At 47.0% G+C, this 26,437-nt stretch overlaps 1 protein-coding gene across 1 annotated transcript; it reads left to right on the top strand.

Moving 5' to 3' along the window:
- The first annotated feature begins 1,003 nt into the window (after nucleotides 1-1,003).
- On the top strand, nucleotides 1,004-4,174 carry LOC138301489 (putative nuclease HARBI1). Its single transcript, XM_069242001.1, has 2 exons — nucleotides 1,004-1,748; nucleotides 3,789-4,174. Exons 1-2 carry the CDS (start codon nucleotides 1,004-1,006, stop codon nucleotides 4,172-4,174), a joined length of 1,131 nt encoding a protein of 376 aa, XP_069098102.1.
- Nucleotides 4,175-26,437: the final 22,263 nt, after the last annotated feature.

Here is a 26,437-nt window from a genome sequence, read left to right as displayed (position 1 = left end):
GGCATAGCCAATAGGTCCCGCCTTTTGGACCTTATAAGTGTTTAGACATACAGCATATTATCCAGAACACAGGAGTTATTTTTATTTTTTGGTGTATTGACGGTGCCTTTTGCTTTAGGCGTGTCATGGCCAAATGCTAACTGGCACTGGAGCTTAACCTAAAAATATATTGATCTAGGCAACACCTACACCACACAACAAGACCTGGGAAACAAAATATGGATAGTGAGTGGTGTCAGTGCTGTCACACATCCATGTAGGTAGCGAGGAAAGGCACCGATATATAAGCCAAGTGCCCTGAAGCCTGCTTGTTAAACAATGGCAGCACGTCAAAGCAGACCCTAACCATTTAAGACAGTCAGGTGTAGTGTGCACGTGGGTGGGTAGCAGAAAAGATGCAAAAAAGCAGAAGGGCCAGAATGTATTCTGAAAAGAAAGACGCAATATTTTAATGATGCATGCTGTAAGCTTTTGTCCTCAGCAACGTAAGTAATTGTTGCTAGAAAAGTGACAAAGGCAAACTTCCAACAAAGGTTCTCTCACTTTAAGTTCGCTTTTATAATGTAAAGCCGAGTAAAGTGAACAGAGACCGCAAGTTTACAAACACCAAGGTGCATATTTATGCTTGGCTTGCGCCTTATTAGCATAAAAAATGTTGACGATAAAATGGTGCATAGCTAGCTCCTTATTTATATTTTGATGCTAGACCCATCTAGCATCAAAATATTGGAGTTAGCGCCATGTTTAGGATGCGCAAAAGCACCTTGCGTCAATGAGATGTCAGGTAGGCGTTCTCACCCTAAACACAATGCTAACCCCCTAGTGCCATATTTATCCCCGACGCAAAAATGGCGCTAACGAGGGAAGCGGACTGAAAAAATGGAGCTAAGTACGAATAGCGCAAAACATTAACGCCTGGTCAGGCCCAGGCGTTAAAAAGAGGCTCACACACCACCACTCATAGAAAAAACCCAGACGGAGCCTTGGAAACTGCCAGGACAACATGGAAGTTCTACTGCTCCAGCTTGGCACATGCTGCAGACGTCAGCAAAGACAGCAGATCCAACCACCACCACTGCAGCAACCTCAAACCCCACCACAACAGCCACAGAGACAGTGCAGAAGGAAGGAGAGAATTGTTAGACAGCGAATCACCATTTTAGGAATGAGGGAACAAGATCTGGTCTGGGTGTACAGACTCAACCGGGAGTCCATTGTATGCCTGCTGCACCTGATAGCACCACACATCACGGCAAGGCTGCAAACTCCCCATAACATCCCACCCATTACAGAATTCCTCGTTGTCCTCCACATGATGGTGTCTGGATCATTCCAGACAACGGGTGCGTTAGTGGCTGGTATCTCCCAGTCATCCTTTTCCGTCTGCCTACCAAAGGTCCTGGACGCAATCCTACACCTCACGTCACAACACATCTGCTTCTCAAACACCCAGCAGCTGCAGTATGGGACCAAGCAAGGTTTCTATCAGATAGCTGGCTTTTCACATGTGCTGGGTGCAATGAACTGTACCGAAGTCCAACTGGTGTCACCTGCAGCAGCGGAACACCTCTACAGGAACCGCAAACACACACATTCCATCAATGTGCAGGCTATCATTGACCACCGTGAGCTCTTCACAAACATCCTGGGGAAATATCCCGACAGCATCCATGACGCATATATCTTTTGCCATTGCACCATCAACCAGCGGTTCCAGGATGGCGAATATAGCAATGGGCTACTCATAGGTAAGTCACCATACCAATCATACCACACAACACACTACCCAGAAAGGACAAGCCAGACAAACTCAACAAGAAATACACATGGGCAGGGCCACAGAGATGTACAGGCAACAACACATAAGCCACATGCCACACCACACTGCACACATTGCATGTCACATTTGTATGCACCCAAATCTTCATATCACAGCAACACCCTGACTGGCAAACCACGTGTGGACAGGTGGAGCCAAGTCTCCTTTGCATGGCGAAGTTGCTCACAAATCACTACAAGTGTCCACAGGTTGACAACTAAATACAGATCACACACACACATTACCCCAAACAAAGACGTGCACAGGTATGTCAATGGCATAGGCTATGGTCATGTTGAGGAAGTCACACATAGGCACAGTCCCACGTAACTCATGGTGTGTCAGCCTCTGGAAGAACCTAAATCCAATGCCACCCAAGTGGTGCCCTAACCAAGTATACATCAGATACACATGTCTGACATTCCTGTTGTGTTCACATACACCTGTCTGCTGCATTGAGTCCCACACAAACGTATACAAAAATATTTCACTTTGAAGACCGTGGGGTTTAATCATGAGAAATGGGGCAGCACCTACTCCAGTGTCACCTCACATGCGCCCCATAGTGCCCACTAAGAACACCATGTCTGTTCCAATTACCAGAAATGCTCCACCATGGTCTTGTGTCTGTGGAAAAATCACTAAAATTCATGGATGACATAGTCGGATGTGGTAGGTGTATAGTGGAGATGCATGACCTTATATTCTCCGTACTAAGGGACCCATTTGAAATATAGCTGTGCCATCTCCCAAAGCCTGCACCATGCATTTGTTGAAAGTGTCAGTCAGAAATCATGTAATAGAAGGCAGGCAAAACTTCAGCAAAAAATTACTTCTTCCTACCAATGTGGGACACACACTCCCATACAGGTCATGGCTGGTACAACCACCATCTGCCACAAAGGGTCACTAGGGCACATACATTTACGGGAAATGACAGAGTGCAACACTGTGCCAAAATAGGCCACGCAGCCTACCTTCATTTACATGATGCAGGGATGCTCCTAATTTAATAGTATACAGCACACCCCTGTGTTGTGGCCAGTGCTTGTGCAAAAATTAGCTACCAGCACCAACCCAGGCATCTTTGCACCATCGTGCAAGGATGTCTGCGTTGAGGGCTGTGATTGTTCATGTGTGAGAAGGGACACCTTCCTGCACATAAACTACCATATCTGGCATTTTGTTCCTACTATGCGTGCAGCAATATGCAGCACACATCAAATTTGGTAAAACACGAGGAGGAATAAAAGTATCCCACTAGTTGTGCCTTGCTAATGCCACCCCTGGGGTGGGGTGAGGTATTGGTGCTGCCTCAGATCTACAAAAATCAGAGACAGCTAGAAAATGCTATGGGTATTGCTGTGGCACACCCACAGCAACACCCATTGCTCGCCCCTTCCGTGCAAAGGGTTGTGTGTGAAGGGGCCGTAGTCACAAGGTGGCATCAAGCAACAAAAAATGGTATAACACCACCTTTAAATATGGGGCAGGGCATAGCACCACCGGAGCTTCTATAAAAGTGATGCTCTGGTGGCGCTAGGTGCTCAAAATTAGGCTCCTAAGTGTCACACTGCTTGCATAGTGCAATATGTCAAAAAGGACAGCGCTATCTTGCTTTGTAGGGCAACAATGCTCTATCAACATCTGACACCATTGTGCTGCTAGGAAGTGGTATGTGCCATGTAAGACTAGTACACTGATCCAAATATAGACTACACAACACATAGGCCCAAATCATGACCGTCACTTCTGGGAACAACATAAAAACTTCCCAGGCCTTTGAGCCACTACCCAAGTTTGCCATGTCCATCAACACAGTTCAAAGAAACCATTTCACAAGAACAGGAATAGACAGTACACCACAAGCAAGATTGTGTCACATCTCCAATGAAAAAGTACAACTGCCATGGGGCGTACCAAGCCAGTATCAACACTTAACAGCATATCTCCTCTGTATTCATTGCAGCTAATCAAGGTTATGGCATCCAGCCGTGGGTGATGACCCCTTTTGCTTATCCCACATCGGTGGAGCAGTGGGTCTACAACGAGAGGCACAGGAAAACCCACAATTTGGTGGAGAGGACATCTGGCATCCTGAAATCCAGGTTCAGGTGTCTGGCCCTGACAGAAGGAAGCCTCTTATATGCTCAACCACTTGTTTGTAAGATCATCTTGGCATGTGCAATCCTGCACAACCTTTGTGTACGGACAAATATCACCTGGGATGAAAAGGATGATGTTCGCAGCAAGGATGAGGATGATGATGGAGCAGATCATGTGGAGGGGGAACAAATTAACACTGCAGCCGGAGTTCGCAGGAGATGCCATATTGTGGATAACTTCTACACATGACCACAGTACTTCAAACATCACCTTCTAAATAGCACTAATTAATCACTTTGCACCTGAATCTTCTTGGTCTACTCATTCTTGAATACATACTCCATTGGAATGTGACTCTAACCACAGTGAGCAGGTAGGTAACACAAAGGTGACCATTATGGTAGCAGCAGCCTTTGTGACATTAGTGGGTCTACTGCCACCATATCAAATATCAGTGACACGTAATTTGCGGGCAGTGGATCCTGAAGGTCTGGATCCATGCACCACCACATATATTGTCCCGTCAAGTGGGAAAGGTGTCCATACCTAGCCAATCCACCACAACAACACCATCCATAACGGGATGAATGCAAGGGGGCATACATGAGGTAGGGGCTGTCACCAAATACATAACAAGTCATGTAGTAACAATACACTGTCACAATTCATGGTGACAGTAGCATTGCCTGCATGGTACATGTGTGACAAGGGTGGTACATCACTGTGAACTGTGGTCCCTCAGTTAAAGCCCAGGGATTGTAACCAATGACCCATGCTGAGCATGCACAGTGTAACCATGGAAATGTGTCCCAGCACTGCCAATGTGCACAACCAGGGCACATGGTGTGCTGGACCTCACGTATGGCACACATACATTGGCTGTGGAGTGCACAATGGCTTGCCTTAACTACATAAGCAGCTATGGGTACAGAATCACTATCCAAACATATGGCCATTGTCACCACCCAGGGATATTTTGGGACAATTTATCACCACATACTCAACTGGGTTGAATGTAGTTACAGTAGCAAATGATCATAATGTACATAAGGTGCAAACATTTCACACAAATCTCCTGTCCTGACACATGGCTAGCGTAAATCTAGGCAAACATGTGCATACTGATGTATGGGAGTATGTTCTAGGTAGCAACGGTTTTGCCAGGATCAACTATGGTTGATGTGACAGCATGTATATCTAGTATGCTGTGTACAACTACATCACACAGCACAAAACACCACACATTACCCATTGTCACTCACATGACAGGGCAAGTGCATGATGGCAATATAGACAATTAGTCCCATACATGTCGTGGCCTCCAACATCGCAGACAGGTGTGGGTGTGCTACTCTTTCCAGCATTGTTGAAATTTGTCTGAGACACAATGCCAAACAGAGTGGGAGTAGACCTACTCATATATGTTGCAATTGGCTAATAAACTCTCCAGCACTGAGATGATGGGGCACCTCAATATCAGTCAGTCATGGTAAGAGTTACCTAGGCTGTGCCATGCTGGGGGAAATGCTAACACACGTCCAATGGACATATTGGATGGACTGCTTCCAGACACCCACACATACTTATACATACAACATGGGATGTCAAATGGAGACAAACAAAGTGGTGTGGCAGGAGTGATGTCATGTGTGTGGGTAACACATGATAACTCACAAATACACACAATGGAACTGTACCTATCAAGTTGGCAGGAGAAGGAGATGTAAACATCTTCCATAAACACAAGTCACATGTTGCATTGTCATGTAGGCTCTCATTATTCTAACAAGACTACTGGATTTGAGCGGCAGAATCGCCTGTGGTGTGGAAGACTGAGTCTAACCTACTACAGGTGACACCTGTCCCCCCAATCTGGGTTTTGCTTCAGACAACTAGCAATGCCTCATCTCTTCCCAAGAGCAGGGATGATTGGGCATCCGAGGGCATAACACAATTGACTCTTCAGGGAAATCGTGGTCACTCAGATCTCATCTGTTTCTCTCAGTTACATTAGTCTCACATATACAAGGACATACAGAGGCAGTATATGTTTTAATAAGGTTTTAATGAAGTAACTGCGTCTTAGATACTAATGCATATACTGCAATCACCAGGACGATAAAGCATGACAGCTTTAAAATTGTGACAAGGAGAGTGAAGCATAGAAATAATGCTACCATATTGTCACTAGAGTCAATAGACTAATCCCTACCTAGGCTATATTAGAGCACAACATGTTAAGCTCTAGTTCTGCCCTTGAGGTTCCCCTGGGAAGACATCATCCCCCACACCTGAGCAAAGGCCTGAAGTCTGCATAAGCAGCTGTAGGGAGGTGTTCAGCAATCAGCATACAGTCGTGGTTATCTGGCTGGAATCTCCCTCTAACTTGCATGGGACAGGGAAGTGTTTTTATAATAAAACATCTGAGGTTCTGAGAAAACGTCCATATGTAAGGATGTGTAAGTTTCTATAAATACCAGAGACAAAACCTTACCACGTGTTACTGGCAACCTATTTCACTGCAGCTTTGAGAGAAGCAGAGTGCTTGTTTAAGAACACAGTGCCGACCTAAGCAAAGAACAGCTAGATAGAGAGAAATAAAACAAGACTGTAAATGTGACTATTGTTAAAATAATAAACAAAGCTGAATAAAATATATCTAGGTTAAAGTGTACAGCGGCAGGGCTAGTGTTCTAAAATAACATGCATGGAGCTATAACTAAAATGGCTACACAACAGCATCATGTCCATGTATATGTAGACAATTTTTCAGTATGAGATGTGCACAAAGTGCTAACAGACTGAAGAATGGGAGCAATGTAGGTGACAATACATGCCTCACCAATAGTGCAGGAATGCAAGGAGAATGGATACACATAGACTATAGAACACATCAATGTCTACATGTCAATATTTCACATATGGACAGAGAGGGCAACTGGGTCAGTACATCACCCAGTCATGTTGCCCACTTGCATATCATAGTATTTTGCCCATCGCATGCCCCCATGACAGGAGGCTGCGACAGGTAACACCATCTGTACCCTGGAATGTTTCCAATGTTGAAGTCACAACAGAGACACTAGGCCCAAAAATATGCCCAAGGGAATGCTAAGGACATCAAAACATGTCACCTGTACAAAATGTCCAACATCAGAGTGATGTACGTGAGAGGGGAAAGGTGACATCAAGTACGGCAATGGTAAATGTGAGATACAGGGCTGTATGACAACAATTGTGCATGTGTCTGCTGGGGAGTGTGCAAAGTACTGCTGAGTGGCAAACATGAAGAGGCTAGGTCCTTGCTCAATGAATCCACACACCACTGCTCTAGCTACATGAACATATGACATTGTCAGGGGCCTGATGCATGTGCACAGGGATGTGATTAAACTGGGGTTCCTTTGACTTACCTCTTCACATGCAACCATGGTTTTGTGTTGCTATAGGTACTCACACTGTTGTGATATGAGAAGGCTGGCAGCTATGCCAGGCCTCAACACTGTGACACAGTCATTTGCCATTGTTTGTGACTGTCATTACTAACCCGATGCCACATATGTCAGCACACATGGACCACTGTATTGGCTCAGCCATGGAAATGTGTATGGATTGAGAGCAAAAGGCAACCTAACAAAAAAGTAGGGCATTGGTTTCACAAGATCAGTGGCTGACAGAAATGAGTTACACATGTGTTCTGACATACGGAAACATGGATGGCACTGATGTGACAACACATGCATTTGTGAAATGGCAACATGTGTTTATGCAGGAAGAATGTAATGTGAGGTTTCACATCCCATGAACACACCACTGTTGTCACATGTGACAGCAATCACAAAACATATGTCCATACACACACACGGCAGATGCCAGTCTTACATAACACATGTATACATGACATGTCCAACAAGTACAGTGCATGGGGGCAGAAATGGCACATGTGTAGCAGAGCAACATGAAGGGAAATCCAATGACACAGCACAGAGTGAACACACATACACAGGCAAATTGGCTGGGTTGACGTGATGTTAATGCAGTCTAAGTCCACTGAGTACTGTGTGTAAAAGTTTACATGGTCGTCACATATATTCCCATGTGTTGAACATAGGCCACCAAACATGTTTGGTGTCGTAGGTATGTGTACATCTGTATCTCAAACATAACAATGTGGTCCACACCAAAATTAGCTGACGAACACATGTATACACACATAGCACACATGTGCCAACATGTTTGTGGACACAGTGTAGCTACACATGCATATGTGCATGAGGTATTCAGTAATCGCATTCAGCACACTCACAAACAAACCCATAGGTCCAACATCCCATTGTCACCGTAATGACAGTGCTGGACATACACCCACATGTTGCCATTACATATATACACCATAGTTGTACACCATATGTAGCACCTCAAGTCACTCAGGGTACACTCAAAGGACACAATGCAAAAATCCACGTAATACCGTCATGCGTGAAAAATGTTCACACATTTGCCATACAATACCCCTAGGCTAATAGACGCAAAGGCCCTATGTGTCTATGTCACATCCATAGGCTTTTTTCACACTAATGGTGTGAAAATACGATGCAAAACCGCCATGCATAAAAAAAAAGACGCATGACTGAAAAACTTGACACACGCACCCAGGAAGTGATGTACCAGGACATCCTGTCTGCAAACATGCTACAGTGAGCGTAGTTTCATTTTCACTTACAGTCTGTTTCCCTGTGACTGTGTGAGGATATTTTTGGTGCTGCTGAATTTGTGGAGTGTTTGCTGTGTGCGTTGTGTACATTGCTCTGTGTCCTGAGTTTATTTTATTTTATTATTGTGTCAATACTTGTATTTTGTCTATTGAGTGTACTGTAATTGTCTCTGTATTGTCGGGAGTTTGTCTTGGGTAATTAAGTAGTTGGGGTAATTTGGGTAGTTGGGGTATGAGTAGGGGTTACGTTTAATTTCTTTATTATTTGGGTGAAATCCATTCACCACTGGTAATGTCTGGGAAAGGGAGGATAAGCCGGATGTCTGCTGATGAGCTGGGGGTTCATCTGGCTTGTGGCACACTACCTCCACATGATGCTGCAACTGGGTGGGCAGGTGATCCAAGGTTACCCCATGAAAGCAAGGTGCTCCATCATCTTACCCGGATATTAAAAACAGGAAGAAACGACCACCAAATCAAGCACTGTTGGGCAAATCTGGTGTTGAGGGAGCAGGATCTGCTTGACCATTGGGTAGTAGAGATTGGTGGAACAGTTGGTAAGTCTCCCATTGCCTTACAACCTTATTTTATTAGCATATGCATAACAGTTGCTGTTAAGTCTGAGTGCTGCATGCAGTGGCTGTGGACATGTCATATGCGACCTGCATGAAGAGGTTATGCCTCACGTTAGGGCTGCATTTTAATTGTACAACAAGAAAGCAAATGCAGGACAGATGTATAATTTACCATGCACAACCATCTCCAAGTGTTGTGATAAATTCATATTGTAACTAGGTAAAGAGCAGCTACAAATGAGGCCTGCGCCATGCAACATGCATGAAAGGGGACCTCAAAACATTGTTTTTATCACAAATTGTCATCCGCTGAGTCAGAAGATAATTCCCTAGGTATTATTTTCCAGCACCCAGAACAGCTGCTGTGAGAAGCTGTGAATTGTGGGCATACAAATGTGTGAGAAGGGCCCCCATTTACTCAGCAGTAGTTTTTGTGATCTGTTGCATCTCCTGCTGAGTGCATCATTGACCTTCACATGAATAGATGATGTTGAACGACACATGCATCATGCTGTGACATGTTTCTGACTACGCATACACATGGCGGTGAGTAAAGGGTGCAATGAGAGCCACAAGGAAGGTACAGATGCAATTGGTAATGCATCACTGTTGGTCTATTGGGTCCTTTGTGTAAATAGCCAAGGCCATGTAAGGGTGCTTGAACATGCAATGGTCCAGACTACTGGCAGTTTCATGTTCCAGTTCATTGTGTATCACAGACAGCCTATAAGATGTCAATAACCAGACACATATGCAGAGTCAGTCCCACAGGCCGCTTCTCACTGACAGTATGGGCTGCCCTGCATCAGCTCTATCACTGGCATACGACTCACTAACCTACACCCCCAGATGCATCCTTTAGCCACTGAGAAAGTGTGTCCATGTTGAGTCATATATCTATGCCCAGGCACTAATTCCTCTCTAGACTAACAATGGTATACAATGGCAGCAATGGCAGGCCACACACTATTGGCACTACATCCATGATTACATCCAGTCAATGTGCAAGTAGGTATCTCAACATTACATGTGTACACTCCCATAGCTATTTTGAAAGTATGTGTACCTTGAGATGGCACACACAGATACCTTACTTGACTGAAGGATGTATGATGGCATTCCTCAACACCTTGGAATACCCACACAACCCCAGGGTAGTAGTTTGTCAGTTAGCTGTGACAATGATGTAGATGTTTACAGCATCAGATGCAGGCAGAAATGCTATGGGTGCTACAATGGGCCAGGCACTGCGACAACCACTGCATGCCCCTCAGATGGAATAAACATTATCAAGCAGTCCTATATGGTAATGGAGGTGTCATGCTACCAGACAGCTGCATGACAATGTCATGTATAAATGGTGCAGTGAAAAGCACCACAGGAGTTTCAGGGACAGTGATGGTTTGTAAGTGCGTGGGTCTACCTTATTTGAGAGTATGTGTGATAGAGTGATCATAGAAGTTGGCCAGTTACTGTGATCTACCACTAGGACAACTACCTCTTTCAGCCTAACAAGTTTGCACTGTACAATGTTGTCCATGTACTGCAACTTGCCTTTTACACTAAGCAATGTTTTCCATTAATGTCTTGCAGGTGGACCAGCCCGCTACACCATTGGAGAGGTGCTGTGTATACAAGACCCCAAAGCATCCAGTAAGTGTCATATTGTGCGTCCTGTGCGCCAATCCAGGGAATGCTGTGAGTCAGTCAGAGGTGTGGAATGCAATGACAGAAGTATTTGGTTCTGACCAATGATCTGTTATCATAGGAGGATGGATAATGACATCATGTATGTTGGAATGTTATGCAAATAGAATGGCTTGCATGTAGTTCACAGGCCAACGTGTGTAATAGGAATAGTTATGGCTGACCACATATTCATAGCTGTCTACCATTATGGGTCACAAGGCAGCTGTACATGTACATAGCATGCCTGTTGACAACCACTTTGTCACAGCACCATTGTCAGCACAGTGTGCCACACATAACATACACTTATTGACATGATGGTACAGATGTGTGTTCTGTCTGCAGAAGTAACTATGGGGATTATGTAGGAGACACACATACCACATGTGCCTCAGTAACCTTCAGATCTAATTTGTTGTAGGACAGCAGGAGCCATTATGTGCTGCACAACAGTCAGTAGTGTTCACAATTTGTGGACAACTCCACTCCAGATGGTTGTTGGAAAGGTCCATGATTCTTCCACACCAGGGGCCATATGTAAGAGCCCCTATCGCCACTGGAGCATCACTTAACTTGACGCTCCAGTAGCGCTAATCTCAGCTTATTATTTACAAGAAGGTGTAACACAATTTTTGTGGCGTTATGCCTCCTTGTAATTATGGGCCTCTCTGACGCAGTTTTCAGCGTCAGAGCAGCGTGCAATGGGTGTTGCTGTGGGCATGCCACAGCAACATCCATTGCATTTTGATGCTGCCTCAGATCCAAGAGATTCCGTAAACCTGAGGCAGCGCCATAATCAAATGCCACCCCAGGGGTGGCATTAGCAAGGCACTGCGAGGAGGAATACTTTTATCCTCCTCATTTTCCCCTTTTTCTATGCATGCTCCATTCTGCAGCCCGCATAGAAAGAGCAAAATTGCCAGAAATGTTTTTTTATGTGCAGGAAGGGACACCTTCCTGCACATGAACAATAGCACCCCTCAGCGCAGACATCCATGCACAATGGTGCAAGGATGCCTGCATTGGTGCAGTCAGCTAAATTTAGGGCCAATGCAGGGGACAACACAGGTGTACGCCTTATCCAATTAAATACGGCGCATCCCTGTGTTGTGAAATTGACGGGAGCGCGGCGCTGCAAATTTTGGCTCTGCATCGCGCCTTGTCATTTTCCCATGAATATGGGCCCAGATGTCCACAGTTTTCACAACATTGTCCTGCCACCATGATAATTTTGACGGTTGTAGGTCACATCACATATGCAAATGATGTGAATTGTGTGTGTGTAGCTGGTATCTTGATGATGTATGACATGCATGTGCTAATGATATAACACATTTCAGGATACAGCTGCAGCACTCAATGCTGTGCTAATATCACTGTGGACCATCCATACAGCCACCTTGTGTGTGCAGTTTTACACAAGTAGGACTACATAGCACAGCGTAGGGAGTTTCAGTTCTGTAATGTGTTGACAACTGTGATGTGCAGCTCAGACTTTGCCCAACCATTCTTCTGCCAACATTGCATCAGTTGCACATGTGGACACATAATGGGATATGGGGTGGCTCCTTGTCACATATACTCAGGGCAGGTCTTACACCAGGACACATGAATGTAGATTTACCTGACCTCAGAATAGCAGGTTTGTAGTTAGCAGCCCCACAATGATATGGGCCCCACCTTAACTCCATAATGTGTGGTCAGGCCGTGATGTATCACCAGGGGTGTTGAGGAAATGGATAGCATGCCCAGGCCCCCTAATGGCCAGAGAGGCAGTTAATTCAGACCTGTAGAGGCACATGATCCTCACAAGTTACATGACACAAATGTTGATGAAGGTTGTATTTGTTCCTATCAGTCCTGGGCCCTTTTGATTTACTATGGATTGCCGTCATCTCACTTACATGTACGTGATACTGGTGATGTCTAGTTGGTTTTAGACATAGATGAGGATCACGTCATTGTTGTGGAATGTGTGTGGTACTGTGTCAGTTACTGTTGCAGTGTAAGTTTAAACTCTGTACAAACTCCATCCAATGCTGATACTGATGCTTGCTTGTCCTCATATTTCAGCTGCCAACATGACCCTTGAGCAGAGGACAGACCATTACCCTCACATCCTAGAAGTGGAACCGGGATACTGTAGGATACTCAGCCATTACATGCATGAGAGAGCTTCCGGGGAATGGCATGTCTTTCCACACGGTGGTCCCACGATGCAGGCACCAAGGGACACAGGAGCCAGCACCTCAGGGTTGCAAGGGGTCCCAGCTCCACCTACGCCCGAAACATCAGCACCACCTGTCAGCACACAGCCATAGGTAATGCCACCAGCAGCTGGTTTACTGACTCAGTTTGAGCTGGACCTCAGGAGGTACCTGAATGCTATCCTCTAGCGACTGGACAAACTGGAGGAGGAATCGGCTGACAACCGGAGAATGTTAAAGTTCATCAAGAAGAATATCATAAAACAGAAAAAATGAACTTTAGGACTGTTAGACCTGAGAACCTTAGGGTGGCCATTCCCCAACTTTTTGCCTGCCGCACTTCACTTTTCTGACACAGTTTTTGCTGGTTTTAGGACTCTGCGCACTTTACCAAAGCCAACCAGTGCTAAAGTGCATATGCTCTCTCCCATAAACATGGTAATATTGGTTCATTCCCAATTGGCATATTTAATTTACTTATAAGTCCCTAGTAAAGTGCACTACATGTGCCCAGGGCCTGTAAATTAAATGCTACTAGTGGGTCTGCAGCACTGGTTGAGCCACCCACATAAGTAGCCCTTTAACCATGTCTCAGGCCTGGCATTGCAAGGCCTGTGTGTGCAGTTTTACTGCTACTTCGACTTGGCATTTAAAAGTACTTGACACCTTTTTCTACATATAAGTCACCTCTAAGGTAGGCCCTAGGTAACCCATGGGGCAGGGTGCTATGTAGGTAAAAGGCAGGACATGAACATGTGTGTTTTATTTGTCCTGGTAGTTGGAAATTCCTAAATACATTTTCCACTACTGTGAGGCCTGCTCCTTTCATAGCTTAGCATTAGGGCTACCGTCACATACTGTTTGAGTGGTAGATTCTGGTCAGAAAGGAGTAACCAGGTCATATTTAGTATGGTCAGAATGGTAATAGAAAACCCTGCTTATTGGTGAGGTTGGATTTTATATTACTATTTTAGAAATGCCACTTTTAGAAAGTGAGCATTTCTCTGCACTTAAAATCCATCTGTGCCTTACAGCTCGTCTCCAATCAATGTCTGGGCTGGGCTGGTTGACAACTTCCTTGTGCATTTCACCCAGAAAACCACAAACACAGGATACTCAGTCACATCTGCACTCATCTGCGTACTGAATGGGTCTTACTGGGCTGAAAGGGTGGAGGGTCTGACACTTACATTTCAAAGGCTAGTGGCCTGCCCTCACACAGTGGACTGCCAAACCCCCTACTAGGACCATGGCAGACAGACCTGTACTGAAAGGGGTACTTGTGTACTTCAAAACCACTCCTTGAAGTCTCCCCCACTTCAAAGACATTTTTGGGTATATAAACCTGGTCTCTGACCCCACCATAGTAGACACTTCTGGACCTGAACCTGCAACCTGTCAAGAGGAATTGCTTGGCTGCCCAAAGGACTCATCTGAACTGCTTTGCTGAAAAGGACTGCTGCCCTGCTGTTGCCCTGCTGCCCTGCTGCCCTCCTGTTTTCTGAAGTCTCAGGGCCAAGACTTATCTCTTGGGGAAACTCCTTGTGCGCCGAAAATCGACACACAGCTTGCCGGAAAGGATGCATAGCCATTTTGCGACCGAGAAATCGTCGCACAGCTGAGCCGGAACGACGGGGCACAACTTCCCGAGTAAACAATTGAAACAGCGCCTGCCTTGCGGCCGGAACTTTGACATACAGCCTACCGGATCAACACACAGCCAAACCGGAACGACACAGCCATACTTCCCGAGTGAAGAATCGATGCAGCGCCTGCAGTGCGACAGAAAATTCAGCGTATCGCCTGCCAGAACGACACAACACCTGTAACTTTTTCCTGCACACCCAGGATTTCCCTGCATCGTCCCTGGGTGTCAAAAAGATCCCTGCATCGCAGTGAGGAACCAAGACTGCGCGTCGGAAATCAACGCAAAGCCCCTTGCAGTGTGGAAAGAAACAACACAATGTCTGTGGGCCCTGTAATATCTGACGCATGCCCTATTTTCCCACGCATCTCCTCCTTTGCGGTCTCCATGCATGTTATTTTTGATGCAAACCAGGTACTTTATGAAACCAAGAGACAACTGTTGATTTCTAAGATTTAAGACTCTTTTTAATCTTGCAAAATTAAAATCGCAACTTGTGCTTATTGAATCTTTATCGTTTTGACCTTAATTTAATCAGATACATATCATATATTTTTCTAAACCTGTGTGGTGTATTTTGTGGTATTTTCACTGTGTTACTGTATGATTTATTGCACAAATACTTTACACATTGCCTTCTAAGCTAAGCCTGACTGCTCCGTGCCAAGCTACCAGAGGGTGGGCACAGGATAATTTGGATTGTGTGTGACTTACCCTGACTAGAATTGTGGTGTATACCTCTGCCAACTAGAGACCCCATTTCTAACAAGGACTATTTGGACTACCTCTCAGTTCCTTCCCCTCCCTATTGCGGTTGTTAGTTGTGGGTTGGGTTTTAGATAGTTAGTATTAGGTTAGTGTAGGGTAGGCATTAGTTAGGTTAAGTATGTTGGGGGGTTTAATTATAAAGTTTTTTTGGGTGGAGAGTTGGGTAGGGATAATGTTTGGGTATGTGTATTTATGTAATAAAATAAAAAAATAAAAAAAATAAACATTTTAGAAAAGTCTAAAAATATATATATTTGTATAGGAAATAGGATGTTAGTACATGTGTAGTTTAGTAATTGTTGTCCTACTTGTATCTTGTTTCTTAAGGGGAGGGGGCAATGTTTAGAGTGTGGTGTTCCATGTGTAAGATAAGTTTAGATTATGTTAGATATATGTAGTTGTTTGATGAGCATAGTCAGTATAGGTTAGCTTAGGGTAGCGAAGGTTTTAGTTACTAGATAGGTTGATGTTTTCATAATAAATCCTCTTTGTTTTAGCAATCATTTTGTGTCAGTTGCCTGAGTATCTTGGCCTTCTTATGAGTGCACTGGGCAAATTAGGGGAATGGAAAATGGAAACATTACTGTCTTGTAATCCCTATATGCTTCCCCTATAGACAAAGGAGCTTTCACTTTCTCTGCAACCTCACGTCTACTGGTCCATGCATTTGCCATCCAGTGTACCCGCCGTTCACAATGTTCATGTGTACTTTGTCTTGGACAGGTAAGTCTGGTTCTTCAGCTGTCATTGGTGGGGTCATGTAGTTTCAATATTGAGACCTGTGACACATCTGACAACAGGCACAATTGGAACTGTATCCTGTAACACTGACAGATGCCCATCACTGATGATGTTAGCTACCTCTGTACCACACAAATGATTTGTTCTGGGACACCCAGCTGCCTTTATTGGCATTGACTTGGTTCTCAGCCATACCTGCTGTATATCAGAAGTAAATGATGAATGCAAACATTTTAGTTTTTATACTCAGTTAATTGGTTGTATCAGACAACACCATCATACACCTGTAGGAATCTGGCTCTGTATATACTATATCAAAATAAGATATAGGCCCTCATTTCAACATTGGCGGTAAAAACCGCCTACCCCTGCAGCAACGGCCGCCAAAAGACCGTCGCCATGGCTACTAGCCGCCGCAATATTATGACCACAGCCGGATTTCTGCCATAAGAATAGTGGAAATCCGGCTGTGGCCATACCTGCGGATGGCAGTAAGGTGGAGCTGCTACCACCAGCAGCGCCACGCCAGTAGACCGCCGCCAGCCGTATTATGACAAATAATACTGCATGGCGGGCGCTGCTGGCGGTAGCAGAGCCCCGTCGTGTCTCCTGCTGGAGGACCCCCTGGATCCAGGTAAGTCGGGTCTTCGACAGAGGAGGGGGGTGTTGTGTGTCTGTGTGTGTGTGGGGGGGGTGTTTTTGTGTGTCCAGTGCTGAATGCGTGTGTGCATGTACGGACCTGTGAGTGCATGTATGTTGTGAAATGTGAATGCGTGTCTGCGTGTATGTTTGGAAGTGTGTGCGGATGTGTCTGTGATTGGCTGTATGCATGCGTGTATGTATGTGTGTGTGTGTATGTGTGTGTATGTTAGTGAAGGGGGGGTGTGGATGTTGGGGGGGTATGTAGAGGTAGGGGAGGTAGGGGAGGTGAGGAGACCCCTATTAGTGACAGGGAAGGAATTCCCTGTCACTGACATGGCCTACCGCCATGGATTTTGTGGCGTTACGAACGCCACAAAAACCATGGCGGTAGGCGGGGTCATAATCCCTCAGGCCGCACAATGGCAGCAGCCGGGCTGGAGATGTATATCTCCAGCCCGGCGGCTGTTACCGCCGTGGCGGTCAGAGTGGTACATTGGGGGGTTGGCTTCTGCCAACCCGCCAATGTCATAATGTGGCGGTAATTACCGGCAGCCTGTTGGCTGTACTTACCGCCACATTATCGCCGACCGCCGGGGTCGTAACGACCCCCATAGTGTGCACAGAGTCCAGGGATTCCCCAAGAGGCTTGACAGAGGCAATAATAAGTAATACTAATGTTCTATTTGTGGTAGTGTGGTCGAGCAGTTAAGCTTATCAGAGAGTAGTGTTAAGCATTTGTTGTACATACACAAGCACTAAGTTAAAACACACACTCAATGACTTAACTCCAGGCCAATAGGTTTTTATATAGAAAAATATTCTTTTGTTAGTTTATTTTTAGAACCACAAGATTCATTTAGCAGGTAAGTACATTAATAGAAAGGTACTTTGCATAGTAATAGTTGAGACTTTGAATAGATTCAATATTGTACACAGTTTTCATTAAAATGGCAAAAAGCTATTTTAAAAGTGGACACTGCAAATTTCAACAGTTCCTGGGGGAGGTGAGTACAGTACAGTATCAGAGGTAAGTACCACACTTGCCGCTTCAATCTCTGGAGTATAGGTAGCCCATCGTTGGGGATTCAAGGCAACCCCAAACACCCAGCACTAGCAACACAGGGCCGGTCAGGTGCAGAGGTCAAACAGGAGCCAAAATAACGTGGGCGTCTATGGAGATAAGGGGTACTCCGGTTCCAGTCTGTTGGCAGGTAAGTACCCGTGTTCTCGGAGAGCAGACCAGGAGGGTTTGGAGAAGTACTGGAGGGGCTCCAAGTAGGCACAAAAACCACACCCTCAGCGGCACGGGGGCGGCCAGGTGCAGTGTGCCAACAGGGTGTCAGATTCTCAATAGAACTGTATGGAGTGGCCTGGGGGTCACTTAGGTGCTGCAGGCAGGGCACAGGGGGGCCTCTCAGGCAAGTCACTGACTGGGCAAGGGCCGCCTGCTGGTCATTGCTGCACCGGTGGTCGGTTTCTCACGGGCCTGGGGGTTGCGGGTGCAGTGCTTCTTCCAGGTGTCGAATATCTTCGTCCCAGGCAGTTGCGGTCAGGGGGGTCCTCGGGATTCCCTCTGCAGGCGTCATTGTGGGGGTGCAGGGAGGTCAGCCTAGAGTGGACACGTCGTCGGAGTCGCCTGGGGGACCTGTCTGGATAGTTGATTTCTCTGGACACAGGCCGGGGGCGTCAGGTGCAGAGTGTTGGGGACTCACGCTTCTGGCATGAGGTGGGAGTCCCTTTAAAGATGGTTTCTTCTTTCTTGGTTGGACAGGTCCGCTATCCACAGGAGTTCTTGAACTTGGGTGCAGGGCAATCCTCTGAGTCAGCAGAGGTCGCTGGGCCCGTAGGATGCATTGCTGTTCATTGTGCAGGTTCTCTGAAGCAGGAGACAGGCCGGTAGGGCTGGGGCCAAAGCACTTGTCGTCTTCCTTCTTCTCTGCAGGGTTTTCCAGGTCAGCAGTCCTTCTTCTTTGTAGGTCTTCAGGAATCTGAAGTTCTGGGATCACGGACGCCCCTAAATACTGAATTTAGGGGTGTGTTAGGATCACAGGGCAGTAGCCAATGGCTACTATCCTTGAGGGTGGCTACACCCTCCTTGTGTTCCCTCCCTTTGGGGAGAGGCGCACATCCCTATCCCTATTGGGCTAAATACTCCCAAACAAGATGGAGGATTTTCCAAGGAGGGGGTCACTTCAGCTCTGATCACCTTAGGGGTGGACCTGGCTGAGGGGGTGGCTCCTCCTTGTTTTTCTCATTACTTCCACTGACTTGCCGCCAAATGTGGGAGCTGCGTCCCAGGGGCGGGTATCTTCACTAGCTGGAGTGCCCTGGGGCATTGTAACACCAGGCTTGAGCCTATGAGGCTCACCGCCAGGTGTTACAGTTCCTGCAGGGGGAGGTGTGAAGCATCTCCACCCAGGACAGGCTTTGTTTCTGACCACAGAGTGCAAAAAGGCATTCAACCCATGAAGTCAGAAACTCGTCTGGAAGTGGCAGGCTGGCACAGACTGGTCAGTCACACACTAAAAGTAGGGCTAACATATAGGGGGCATCTCTAAGATGCCGTCTGTGTGCATTTCTCAATAAATCCCACGCTGGCATCAGTATGGGATAATTGTGCTGAGAAGTTTGATACCAAACTTCCCAGTATTCTGTGTAGCCATTATGGTGCTGTGGAGTTTGTTATGACAAACTCCCAAACCATATACTCAGTATGGCTACCCTGCACTTACAATGTCTAAGAATGGATTTAGACACTGTAGGGGCATAGTGCTCATGCAGCTATGCCCTCACCTGTGGTATAGTGCACCCTTCCTTAGGGCTGTAAGGCCTGCTAGAGGGGTGACTTACCTATGCCACAGACAGTGGTTTGTGGGCATGGCACTCTGAGGGGAGTGCCATGTCGACTTTGTCTTTTCTCCTCACCAGCACACACAAGCTGCAAGGCAGTGTGCATGCACTGAGTGAGGGGTCTCTGAGGGTGGCATAGTACATGCTACAGCCCTTAGGGACTTTCCCTGGCCACAGGGCCCTTGGTACCAGGGGTACTTTTACAAGAGTCTTAACTGTGTGCCAGGGCTGTGCCAATTGTGGAAATAAAGGTACAGTTTTAGGGAAAGAACACTGGTGCTGGGACCTGGTTAGCAGGGTCCTATCACACTTCCAATCAAAGCTGGCATCAAAACTAGGCAAAAAGTGAGGGTGATCATGCCAACAGTGGGATTTCCCTACAGAACCCACCCCCCAAATGAAAGAGGATGAGACTAACCTTTCCCAAGAGAGTCTTCATTGTCTAAGTGGAAGAACTTGGAAAGGCCATCTGCATTGGCATGGGTAGTCCTAGGTCTGTGTTCCACTACAAAGTCCATTCCCTGTAGGGGTATAGGCCACCTCAAAAGTTTAGGGTTCTCTCCTTTTATTTGCATGAGCCATCTGAGAGGTCTGTGGTCAGTTTGAACTATAAAGTGAGTACCAAACAATTATGCTCTCAACTTTTTAAATGACCAAACCACCGCAAGGACCTCCCTCTCAATGGCACTCCAACGCTGCTCCCTGGGGAGTACCCTCCTGCTAATGAAAGGAACAGGCTGGTCAAGGACATCATCATTGGTTTAGGACAGGACTGCTCCTATCCCATGTTCAGAGGCATCTGTCTGCACATTGAATTTCTCAAAATAATCTGGAGCTTTTAGAAATGGTGCTGAGCACATAGCTTCTTTTAGGGTGCCAAAGGCCTTTTGACAGTCTAGGTCCAGTTTACTTTCTTGGGCATTTTCTTGGAGGTACGTTCTGTGAGGGGAGTCGCTATGAATCCATATCCCTTCATAAACCGCCTGTAGTACCCAGTCAAGCCAAGGAATGCCCTGACTTGAGTCTGGGTTTTTAGAGCTTCCCAGTCCAGAATTGTCAGGATCTTGGGTTATAAGGGTTGCACTTGGCCTCCACTTACAAGGTGGTGGCCCAAGTGGAGGCCCAAGTGCACAACTGTTCCCTGCCCTATCTGGCATTTGGATGTCTTGATAGAGAGGCCTGCTGCTTGCAGGGCCTGCAAAACCTTCTTCAGGTGGACCAGGTGATCCTGCCAGTTGGAACTAAAGACATCAATATCATCTAGATATGCTGCACTAAAGGACTCCAAGCCAGCAAGGACTTGATTCACCAACCTTTGGAAGGTGGCAGGGGCATTCTTTAAGCCAAAGGGCATAACAGTAAACTGATAATGCCCATCAGGTGTTAAGAATGCTGTTTTCTCTTTTGCTCCAGGTGCCATCCTAATTTGCCAGTACCCTGCAGTTAAGTCAAAGGTATTCAGAAATGTGGTTGCACCTGACTTGTCAATCAGTTCATCTGCTCTGGGTATGGGGTGAGCATCTGTCTTGGTGACAGAATTGAGTCCTCTGTAGTCCACACAAAACCTAATTTCTCTCTTTCCATCTTAGGTATGAGGTTTGGGGACCAAGACCACTGGGCTAGCCCAGGGACTGTCAGAGTGCTCTATTACCATTGGTTTGTGGATGATAAGGTGTGGTGAACTTATAAGTCATGCCACATGTGTTTGAGGTAAGCTGACATGAAGTTGGTACCTCTGTCTGAAACCACCTCCTTAGTGAAACCCACTCTATTAAAGAGACCATTTAGGGCCTTGGCTATTGCAGGGACAGTAGTCACCTAAGGGGAATTGCTTCAGGGTATCTGGTAGCATGATCCACTACTACCAGTATGTATTGATTCCCTGAGGCTGTGGGACGTTCAAGTGGACCCACAATGTCCACACCAACCCTTTCAAAGGGGACCCCCTGCACTGGAAGTGGAATGAGGGGGGGCTTTGGATGGCCACCTGTCTGCCACTTGCTTGACAGGTGACACAGGAGCTACAAAGCTCCCTTACTTTATGGGACATAATAGTTCACTAACAATAGAAATGGTTCACTAATCTTCCCGATGTCTTAGTTTGTCCCAAATGCCCAGCTAGAGGCCAAAGTGAGGATAATCTGTCCGATGTCTTGGTTTGTCCCAAATGTCCAGCTAGGGGCCAAAGTGAGGATAAACTTTCTAAATGCCTGAGGCACTACCACTCTCCCAGTGGCACCAGGTTTGGGATCTCTTGCCTCAGTGTAAAGGAGTCCATCCTCCCAATAGACCCTGTGGGATCCACTGACTTTTCCTTTTTCCTGTTCAGCAGCTTGCTGTCTCAGGCCTTCAAAAGTGGGACAAGTATTTTGTCCTTGGCACAGCTGTTCCCTTGAGGGCCACCCTGGGCCCAAGAGCTCTACCTGGTAAGGCTCCAGCTCCATGGACTCAGTTCCATCAGGGGATAGGATATCTTCCTGTGAAGAGAGGTCCTCTTTCTTTTGCTGTACTTAGGCTGGTCCCCAAGCCCTCTTACCTTTTCTCTTGGAAGGTTGGGTCATTATTCCAGGCATTTCTTTTTCACCCTGTGATCTGTGCTCTTGTTGTTACACACACCAGTTCAGGGATACCCAGCATGGCCGCATGGGTTTTGAGTTCCACCTCAGCCCATGCTGAGGACTCCAAATCATTCCCTAGCAAACATTCTACTGGGATTCCAGAAGAGACCACTACCTGTTTCAGGCCAGTAACCCCTCCCCATTCTAAAGTCACCATTGCCATGGGATGAACCTTAGTTTCATTGTCAGCATTGGGTACTCGATATGTTTGTCCAGCCAAATACTGTCCTGGGGAAACCAGTTTGTCTGTCACCATGGTGACACTGGCACCTGTATCCCTCAGGGCTTCTACCTTTGTCTCATTTATCAAGAGCCGCTTCCTGTATTTTTGCATGTTAGGTGGCCAGGCAGCTAGTGTGGCTATATCCACCCTGCCCTCAGAGACTAGAATAGCTTCAGTGTGAACTCTGATTTGCTCTGGGCACACTGTTGATCCCACCTGGAGACTGGCTATTCCAGTGCTAACAGGAGTAGAAGTTGTGGGACTTTTCTTGGGACAGGCCTGTTCTCCAATTTGGTGTCCATGTTATCTACAGGTGTGGCACCAGGCCTTCTTGGGATCAAAGTTTTACCCTTTTACCCATTTGTGGACCGTGAAGAGGCTCGGGCCCACCCTCCTGAGAAGGTTTTTGGAGCCCTTGAGAAGACTCTTTAGTTTTGTCCTTGGACATCTCACCACCCTTCCCCTGGGGAGGCTTTGTGACCTTTTTCCTTTGGTCACACCCTGTGGAAGTCTTGGTCACCCTTGTCTTGACCCAGTGGTCTGCCTTCTTTCCCAATTCTTTGGGAGAAATTGGACCTAGGTCTACCAGGTGCTGATGCAGTTTCTCATTGAAGCAATTACTGAACAGATGTTCTTTCATAAATAAATTATACAGCCCATCATAGTACTGCCAGTTATCCAACCATCTAGTGTTTTGACTGAGAAGTCAACAAAATCAACTGAGGACTGGCTCGAGGTTTTGTGAGCCCCCTGAACCTAATTCTATACTCCTCAGTTGAGAATCCAAAGCCCTCAATCAGGGTAGCCTTCATGAGATCATAGGATTCTGCATCTTTACCAGAGAGTGTGAGGAGTCTATCCCTACACTTACCAGTGAATATTTCCAACAGGAGAGCTCCCCGGTGAGATCTGCTTACTTTTCTGGTTACGCAAGCCCTATCAAAAGCTGTGAACCATTTGGTGATATCATCACCTTCTTCATATTTTGAAACAATCCCTTTTGGGATTTTTAGGATGTCAGTATTCTCTCTGACCCTATTTATATTGCTGCCACCATTTATGGATGCTAAGCCCATTTCTTGTCTCTTCCTTTCCATAGCTAGGAGCTGTTTCTCCAAAGCTAATCTTTCGGCCATCCTTGCTAAAAGGATGTCCTCCTCATTGAGGCTATCCTCAATGTTCCCAGAGAGACTGGACTCCCCTGTGGAATAACCAGAATCTCTGATTCTGATTTGTGGAGACAGGGGTCTTGGAACCCTGGTCTCCCTAGTTGGGTTAGGAGGGGGGAGTTCTACCTCCAGATCCCCAACTTCTTACCCATCTGAGGGGAGGTCTTCCCCTTCAGTAGGGTGGTCCCTAGTGTACTCTGCCAAGAGCTCCTGGAGCTTGACCTTGGTAGGTTTGGACCCAGTTTTAATTTTTCTTAACTTACACAGGGGCCTTAGCTCTGCCTTCCCTAGATGCAGGTAAGGGGTGACGCTGAGTTCCATCACCATATCCTCTGTTACTCATTATGGCCCTCATTATGACCCTGATGGTGAGTGATAAAAGTGGCGGTAATACCGCCAACAGCCTGGCGGTAAGTACCGCCAAATTATGACCATGGCGGTGATAACTCCCATAGACAGCCAATGTACCACACCAACCGCCAGGACGGAAACAACAGTCAGCGCAGCAGTAGCCATCAACAGCCAGGCGGAAGACAAACTACCGCTGTAAGGAAATGCCTTCTTGGCATGGTTACCCCCTAACTTTTTGCCTTTGCTGATGCTAAGTTATGATTTGAAAGTGTGCTGGGACCCTGCTAACCAGGCCCCAGCACCAGTGTTCTTTCCCTAAACTGTACCTTTGTCTCCACAATTGGCACAACCCTGGCACTCAGGTAAGTCCCTTGTAACTGGTACCAAGGGCCCTGATGCCAGGGAAGGTCTCTAAGGGCTGCAGCATGTCTTATGCCACCCTGGGGACCCCTCACTCAGCACATGCACACTGCCTTACAGCTTGTGTGTGCTGGTGGGGAGAAAATGACTAAGTTGACATGGCACTCCCTTCAGAGTGCCATGCCAACTTCACACTGCCTGTGGCATAGGTAAGTCACCCCTCTAGCAGGCCTTAAAGCCCTAAGGCAGGGTGCACTATACCACTGGTGAGGGCATCGGTGCATGAGCACTATGCCCCTACAGTGTCTAAGCAAAACCTTAGACATTGTAAGTGCAGTGTAGCCATAAGAGTATATGGTCTGGGAGTTGGTCAAACACGAACTCCACAGTTCCATAATGGGTACACTGAAAACTGGGAAGTTTGGTATCAAACTTCTCAGAATAATAAATGCACACTGATGCCAGTGTGCAATTTATTGTAACATACACCCAGAGGGCATCTTAGAGATGCCCACTGAATACCTACCCGACTTCTAGTGTAGGCTGACCAGTTTCTGCCAGCCTGCCACACACCAGACATGTTGCTGGCCACATGGGCAGAGTGCCTTTGTCACTCTGTAGCCAGGAACAAAGCCTGTACTGGGTGGAGGTGCTTCACACCTCCACCTGCAGAAACTGTAACACGTGGCGGTGAGCCTCAAAGGCTCACACCTTTTGTTACAGCACAACAGGGCATCCCAGCCAGTGGAGATGCCCGCCCCCTCCAGCCACTGCCCCCACTTTTGGCGGCAAGGCTGGAGGAGATAATGAGAAAAACAAGTAGGAGTCACCCACCAGTCAGGACAGCCCCTAGGGTGTCCTGAGCTGAGGTGACCCCTGCCTTTAGAAATCCTCCGTCTTAAGTTTGGAGGAGTCCCCCAATAGGATTAGGGATGTGCCCCCCTCCCCACAGGGAGGAGGCACAAAGAGGGTGTAGTCACCCTCCAGGACAGTAGTCATTGGCTACTGACCTCCCAGACCTAAACACACCCCTAAATTTAGTATTTAGGGGCACCCCAGAACCCAGGAAATCAGATTCCTGCAACCTGAAGAAACAAGAAGGACTGCTGACCTACAAGCCTGCAGAGAAGGAGGAAGACAACAACTTCCTCCCGGCCTGTCTCCAACTTCGAAAACCTGCAACCAGCGACGCATCCGACAGGGACCAGCGACCTCTGAAGCCTCAGAGGACTGCCCTGGACTAAAGGACCAAGAAACTCCTGTGAGCAGCGGCCCTGCTCAAAACCAGCAACTTATTTGCAACAAAGAAGCAACTTTCAAAGACTGCACGTTTCCCGCCAGAAGCATGAGACTTCACACTCTGCACCCGACGCCCCCGGCTCGAGATCCAGAGAACAAACAACTCAGGGAGGACTCCCTGGTGACTGTGAGCCTGTGAGTAACCAGAGACAACCCTCCTGAGCCCCCACAGCGACGCCTGCAGAGAGAATCCAGAGGCTCCCCCTGACTGCGACTGCCTGTAACAAGGGACCAGACGCCTGAAACCAGCACTGCACCCGCAGCCCCCAGGACCTGAAGGAACCAACCCTCAGTGTAGGAGTGACACCCAGGTGACCCTCTGCCTTGCCCAGGTGGTGGCTGTCCCGAGAAGCCCCCCCTGTGCCTGCCTGCACCGCTAGAGTGACCCCCGGGTCTCTCCATTGTTTTCCACCTGAAACCCGATGCCTGCTTTGCAAACTGCATCCGGCCGCCCCTGTGCCAATGAGGGTGTGTTTTGTGTGCCTACTTGTGTCCCCCCCAGGGCTCTACAAAACCCCCCTGGTCTGCCCTCTGAGGAGGGGGGGTACTTACCTGCTGGCAGACTGGAACCAGAGCACCCCTTTTCTCCATAGGCGCCTACGTGTTTTGGGCACCTCTTTGACCTCTGCACCTGACCGGTCCTGAGCTGCTGGTGTGGTAA

Source organism: Pleurodeles waltl, chromosome 6, assembly GCF_031143425.1.
Source record: "Pleurodeles waltl isolate 20211129_DDA chromosome 6, aPleWal1.hap1.20221129, whole genome shotgun sequence".
Taxonomy (NCBI): Eukaryota; Metazoa; Chordata; class Amphibia; order Caudata; family Salamandridae; genus Pleurodeles; species Pleurodeles waltl.
Note: the sequence above shows the minus strand (reverse complement) of the source record. Positions and strands in the feature narration are given on the sequence as shown.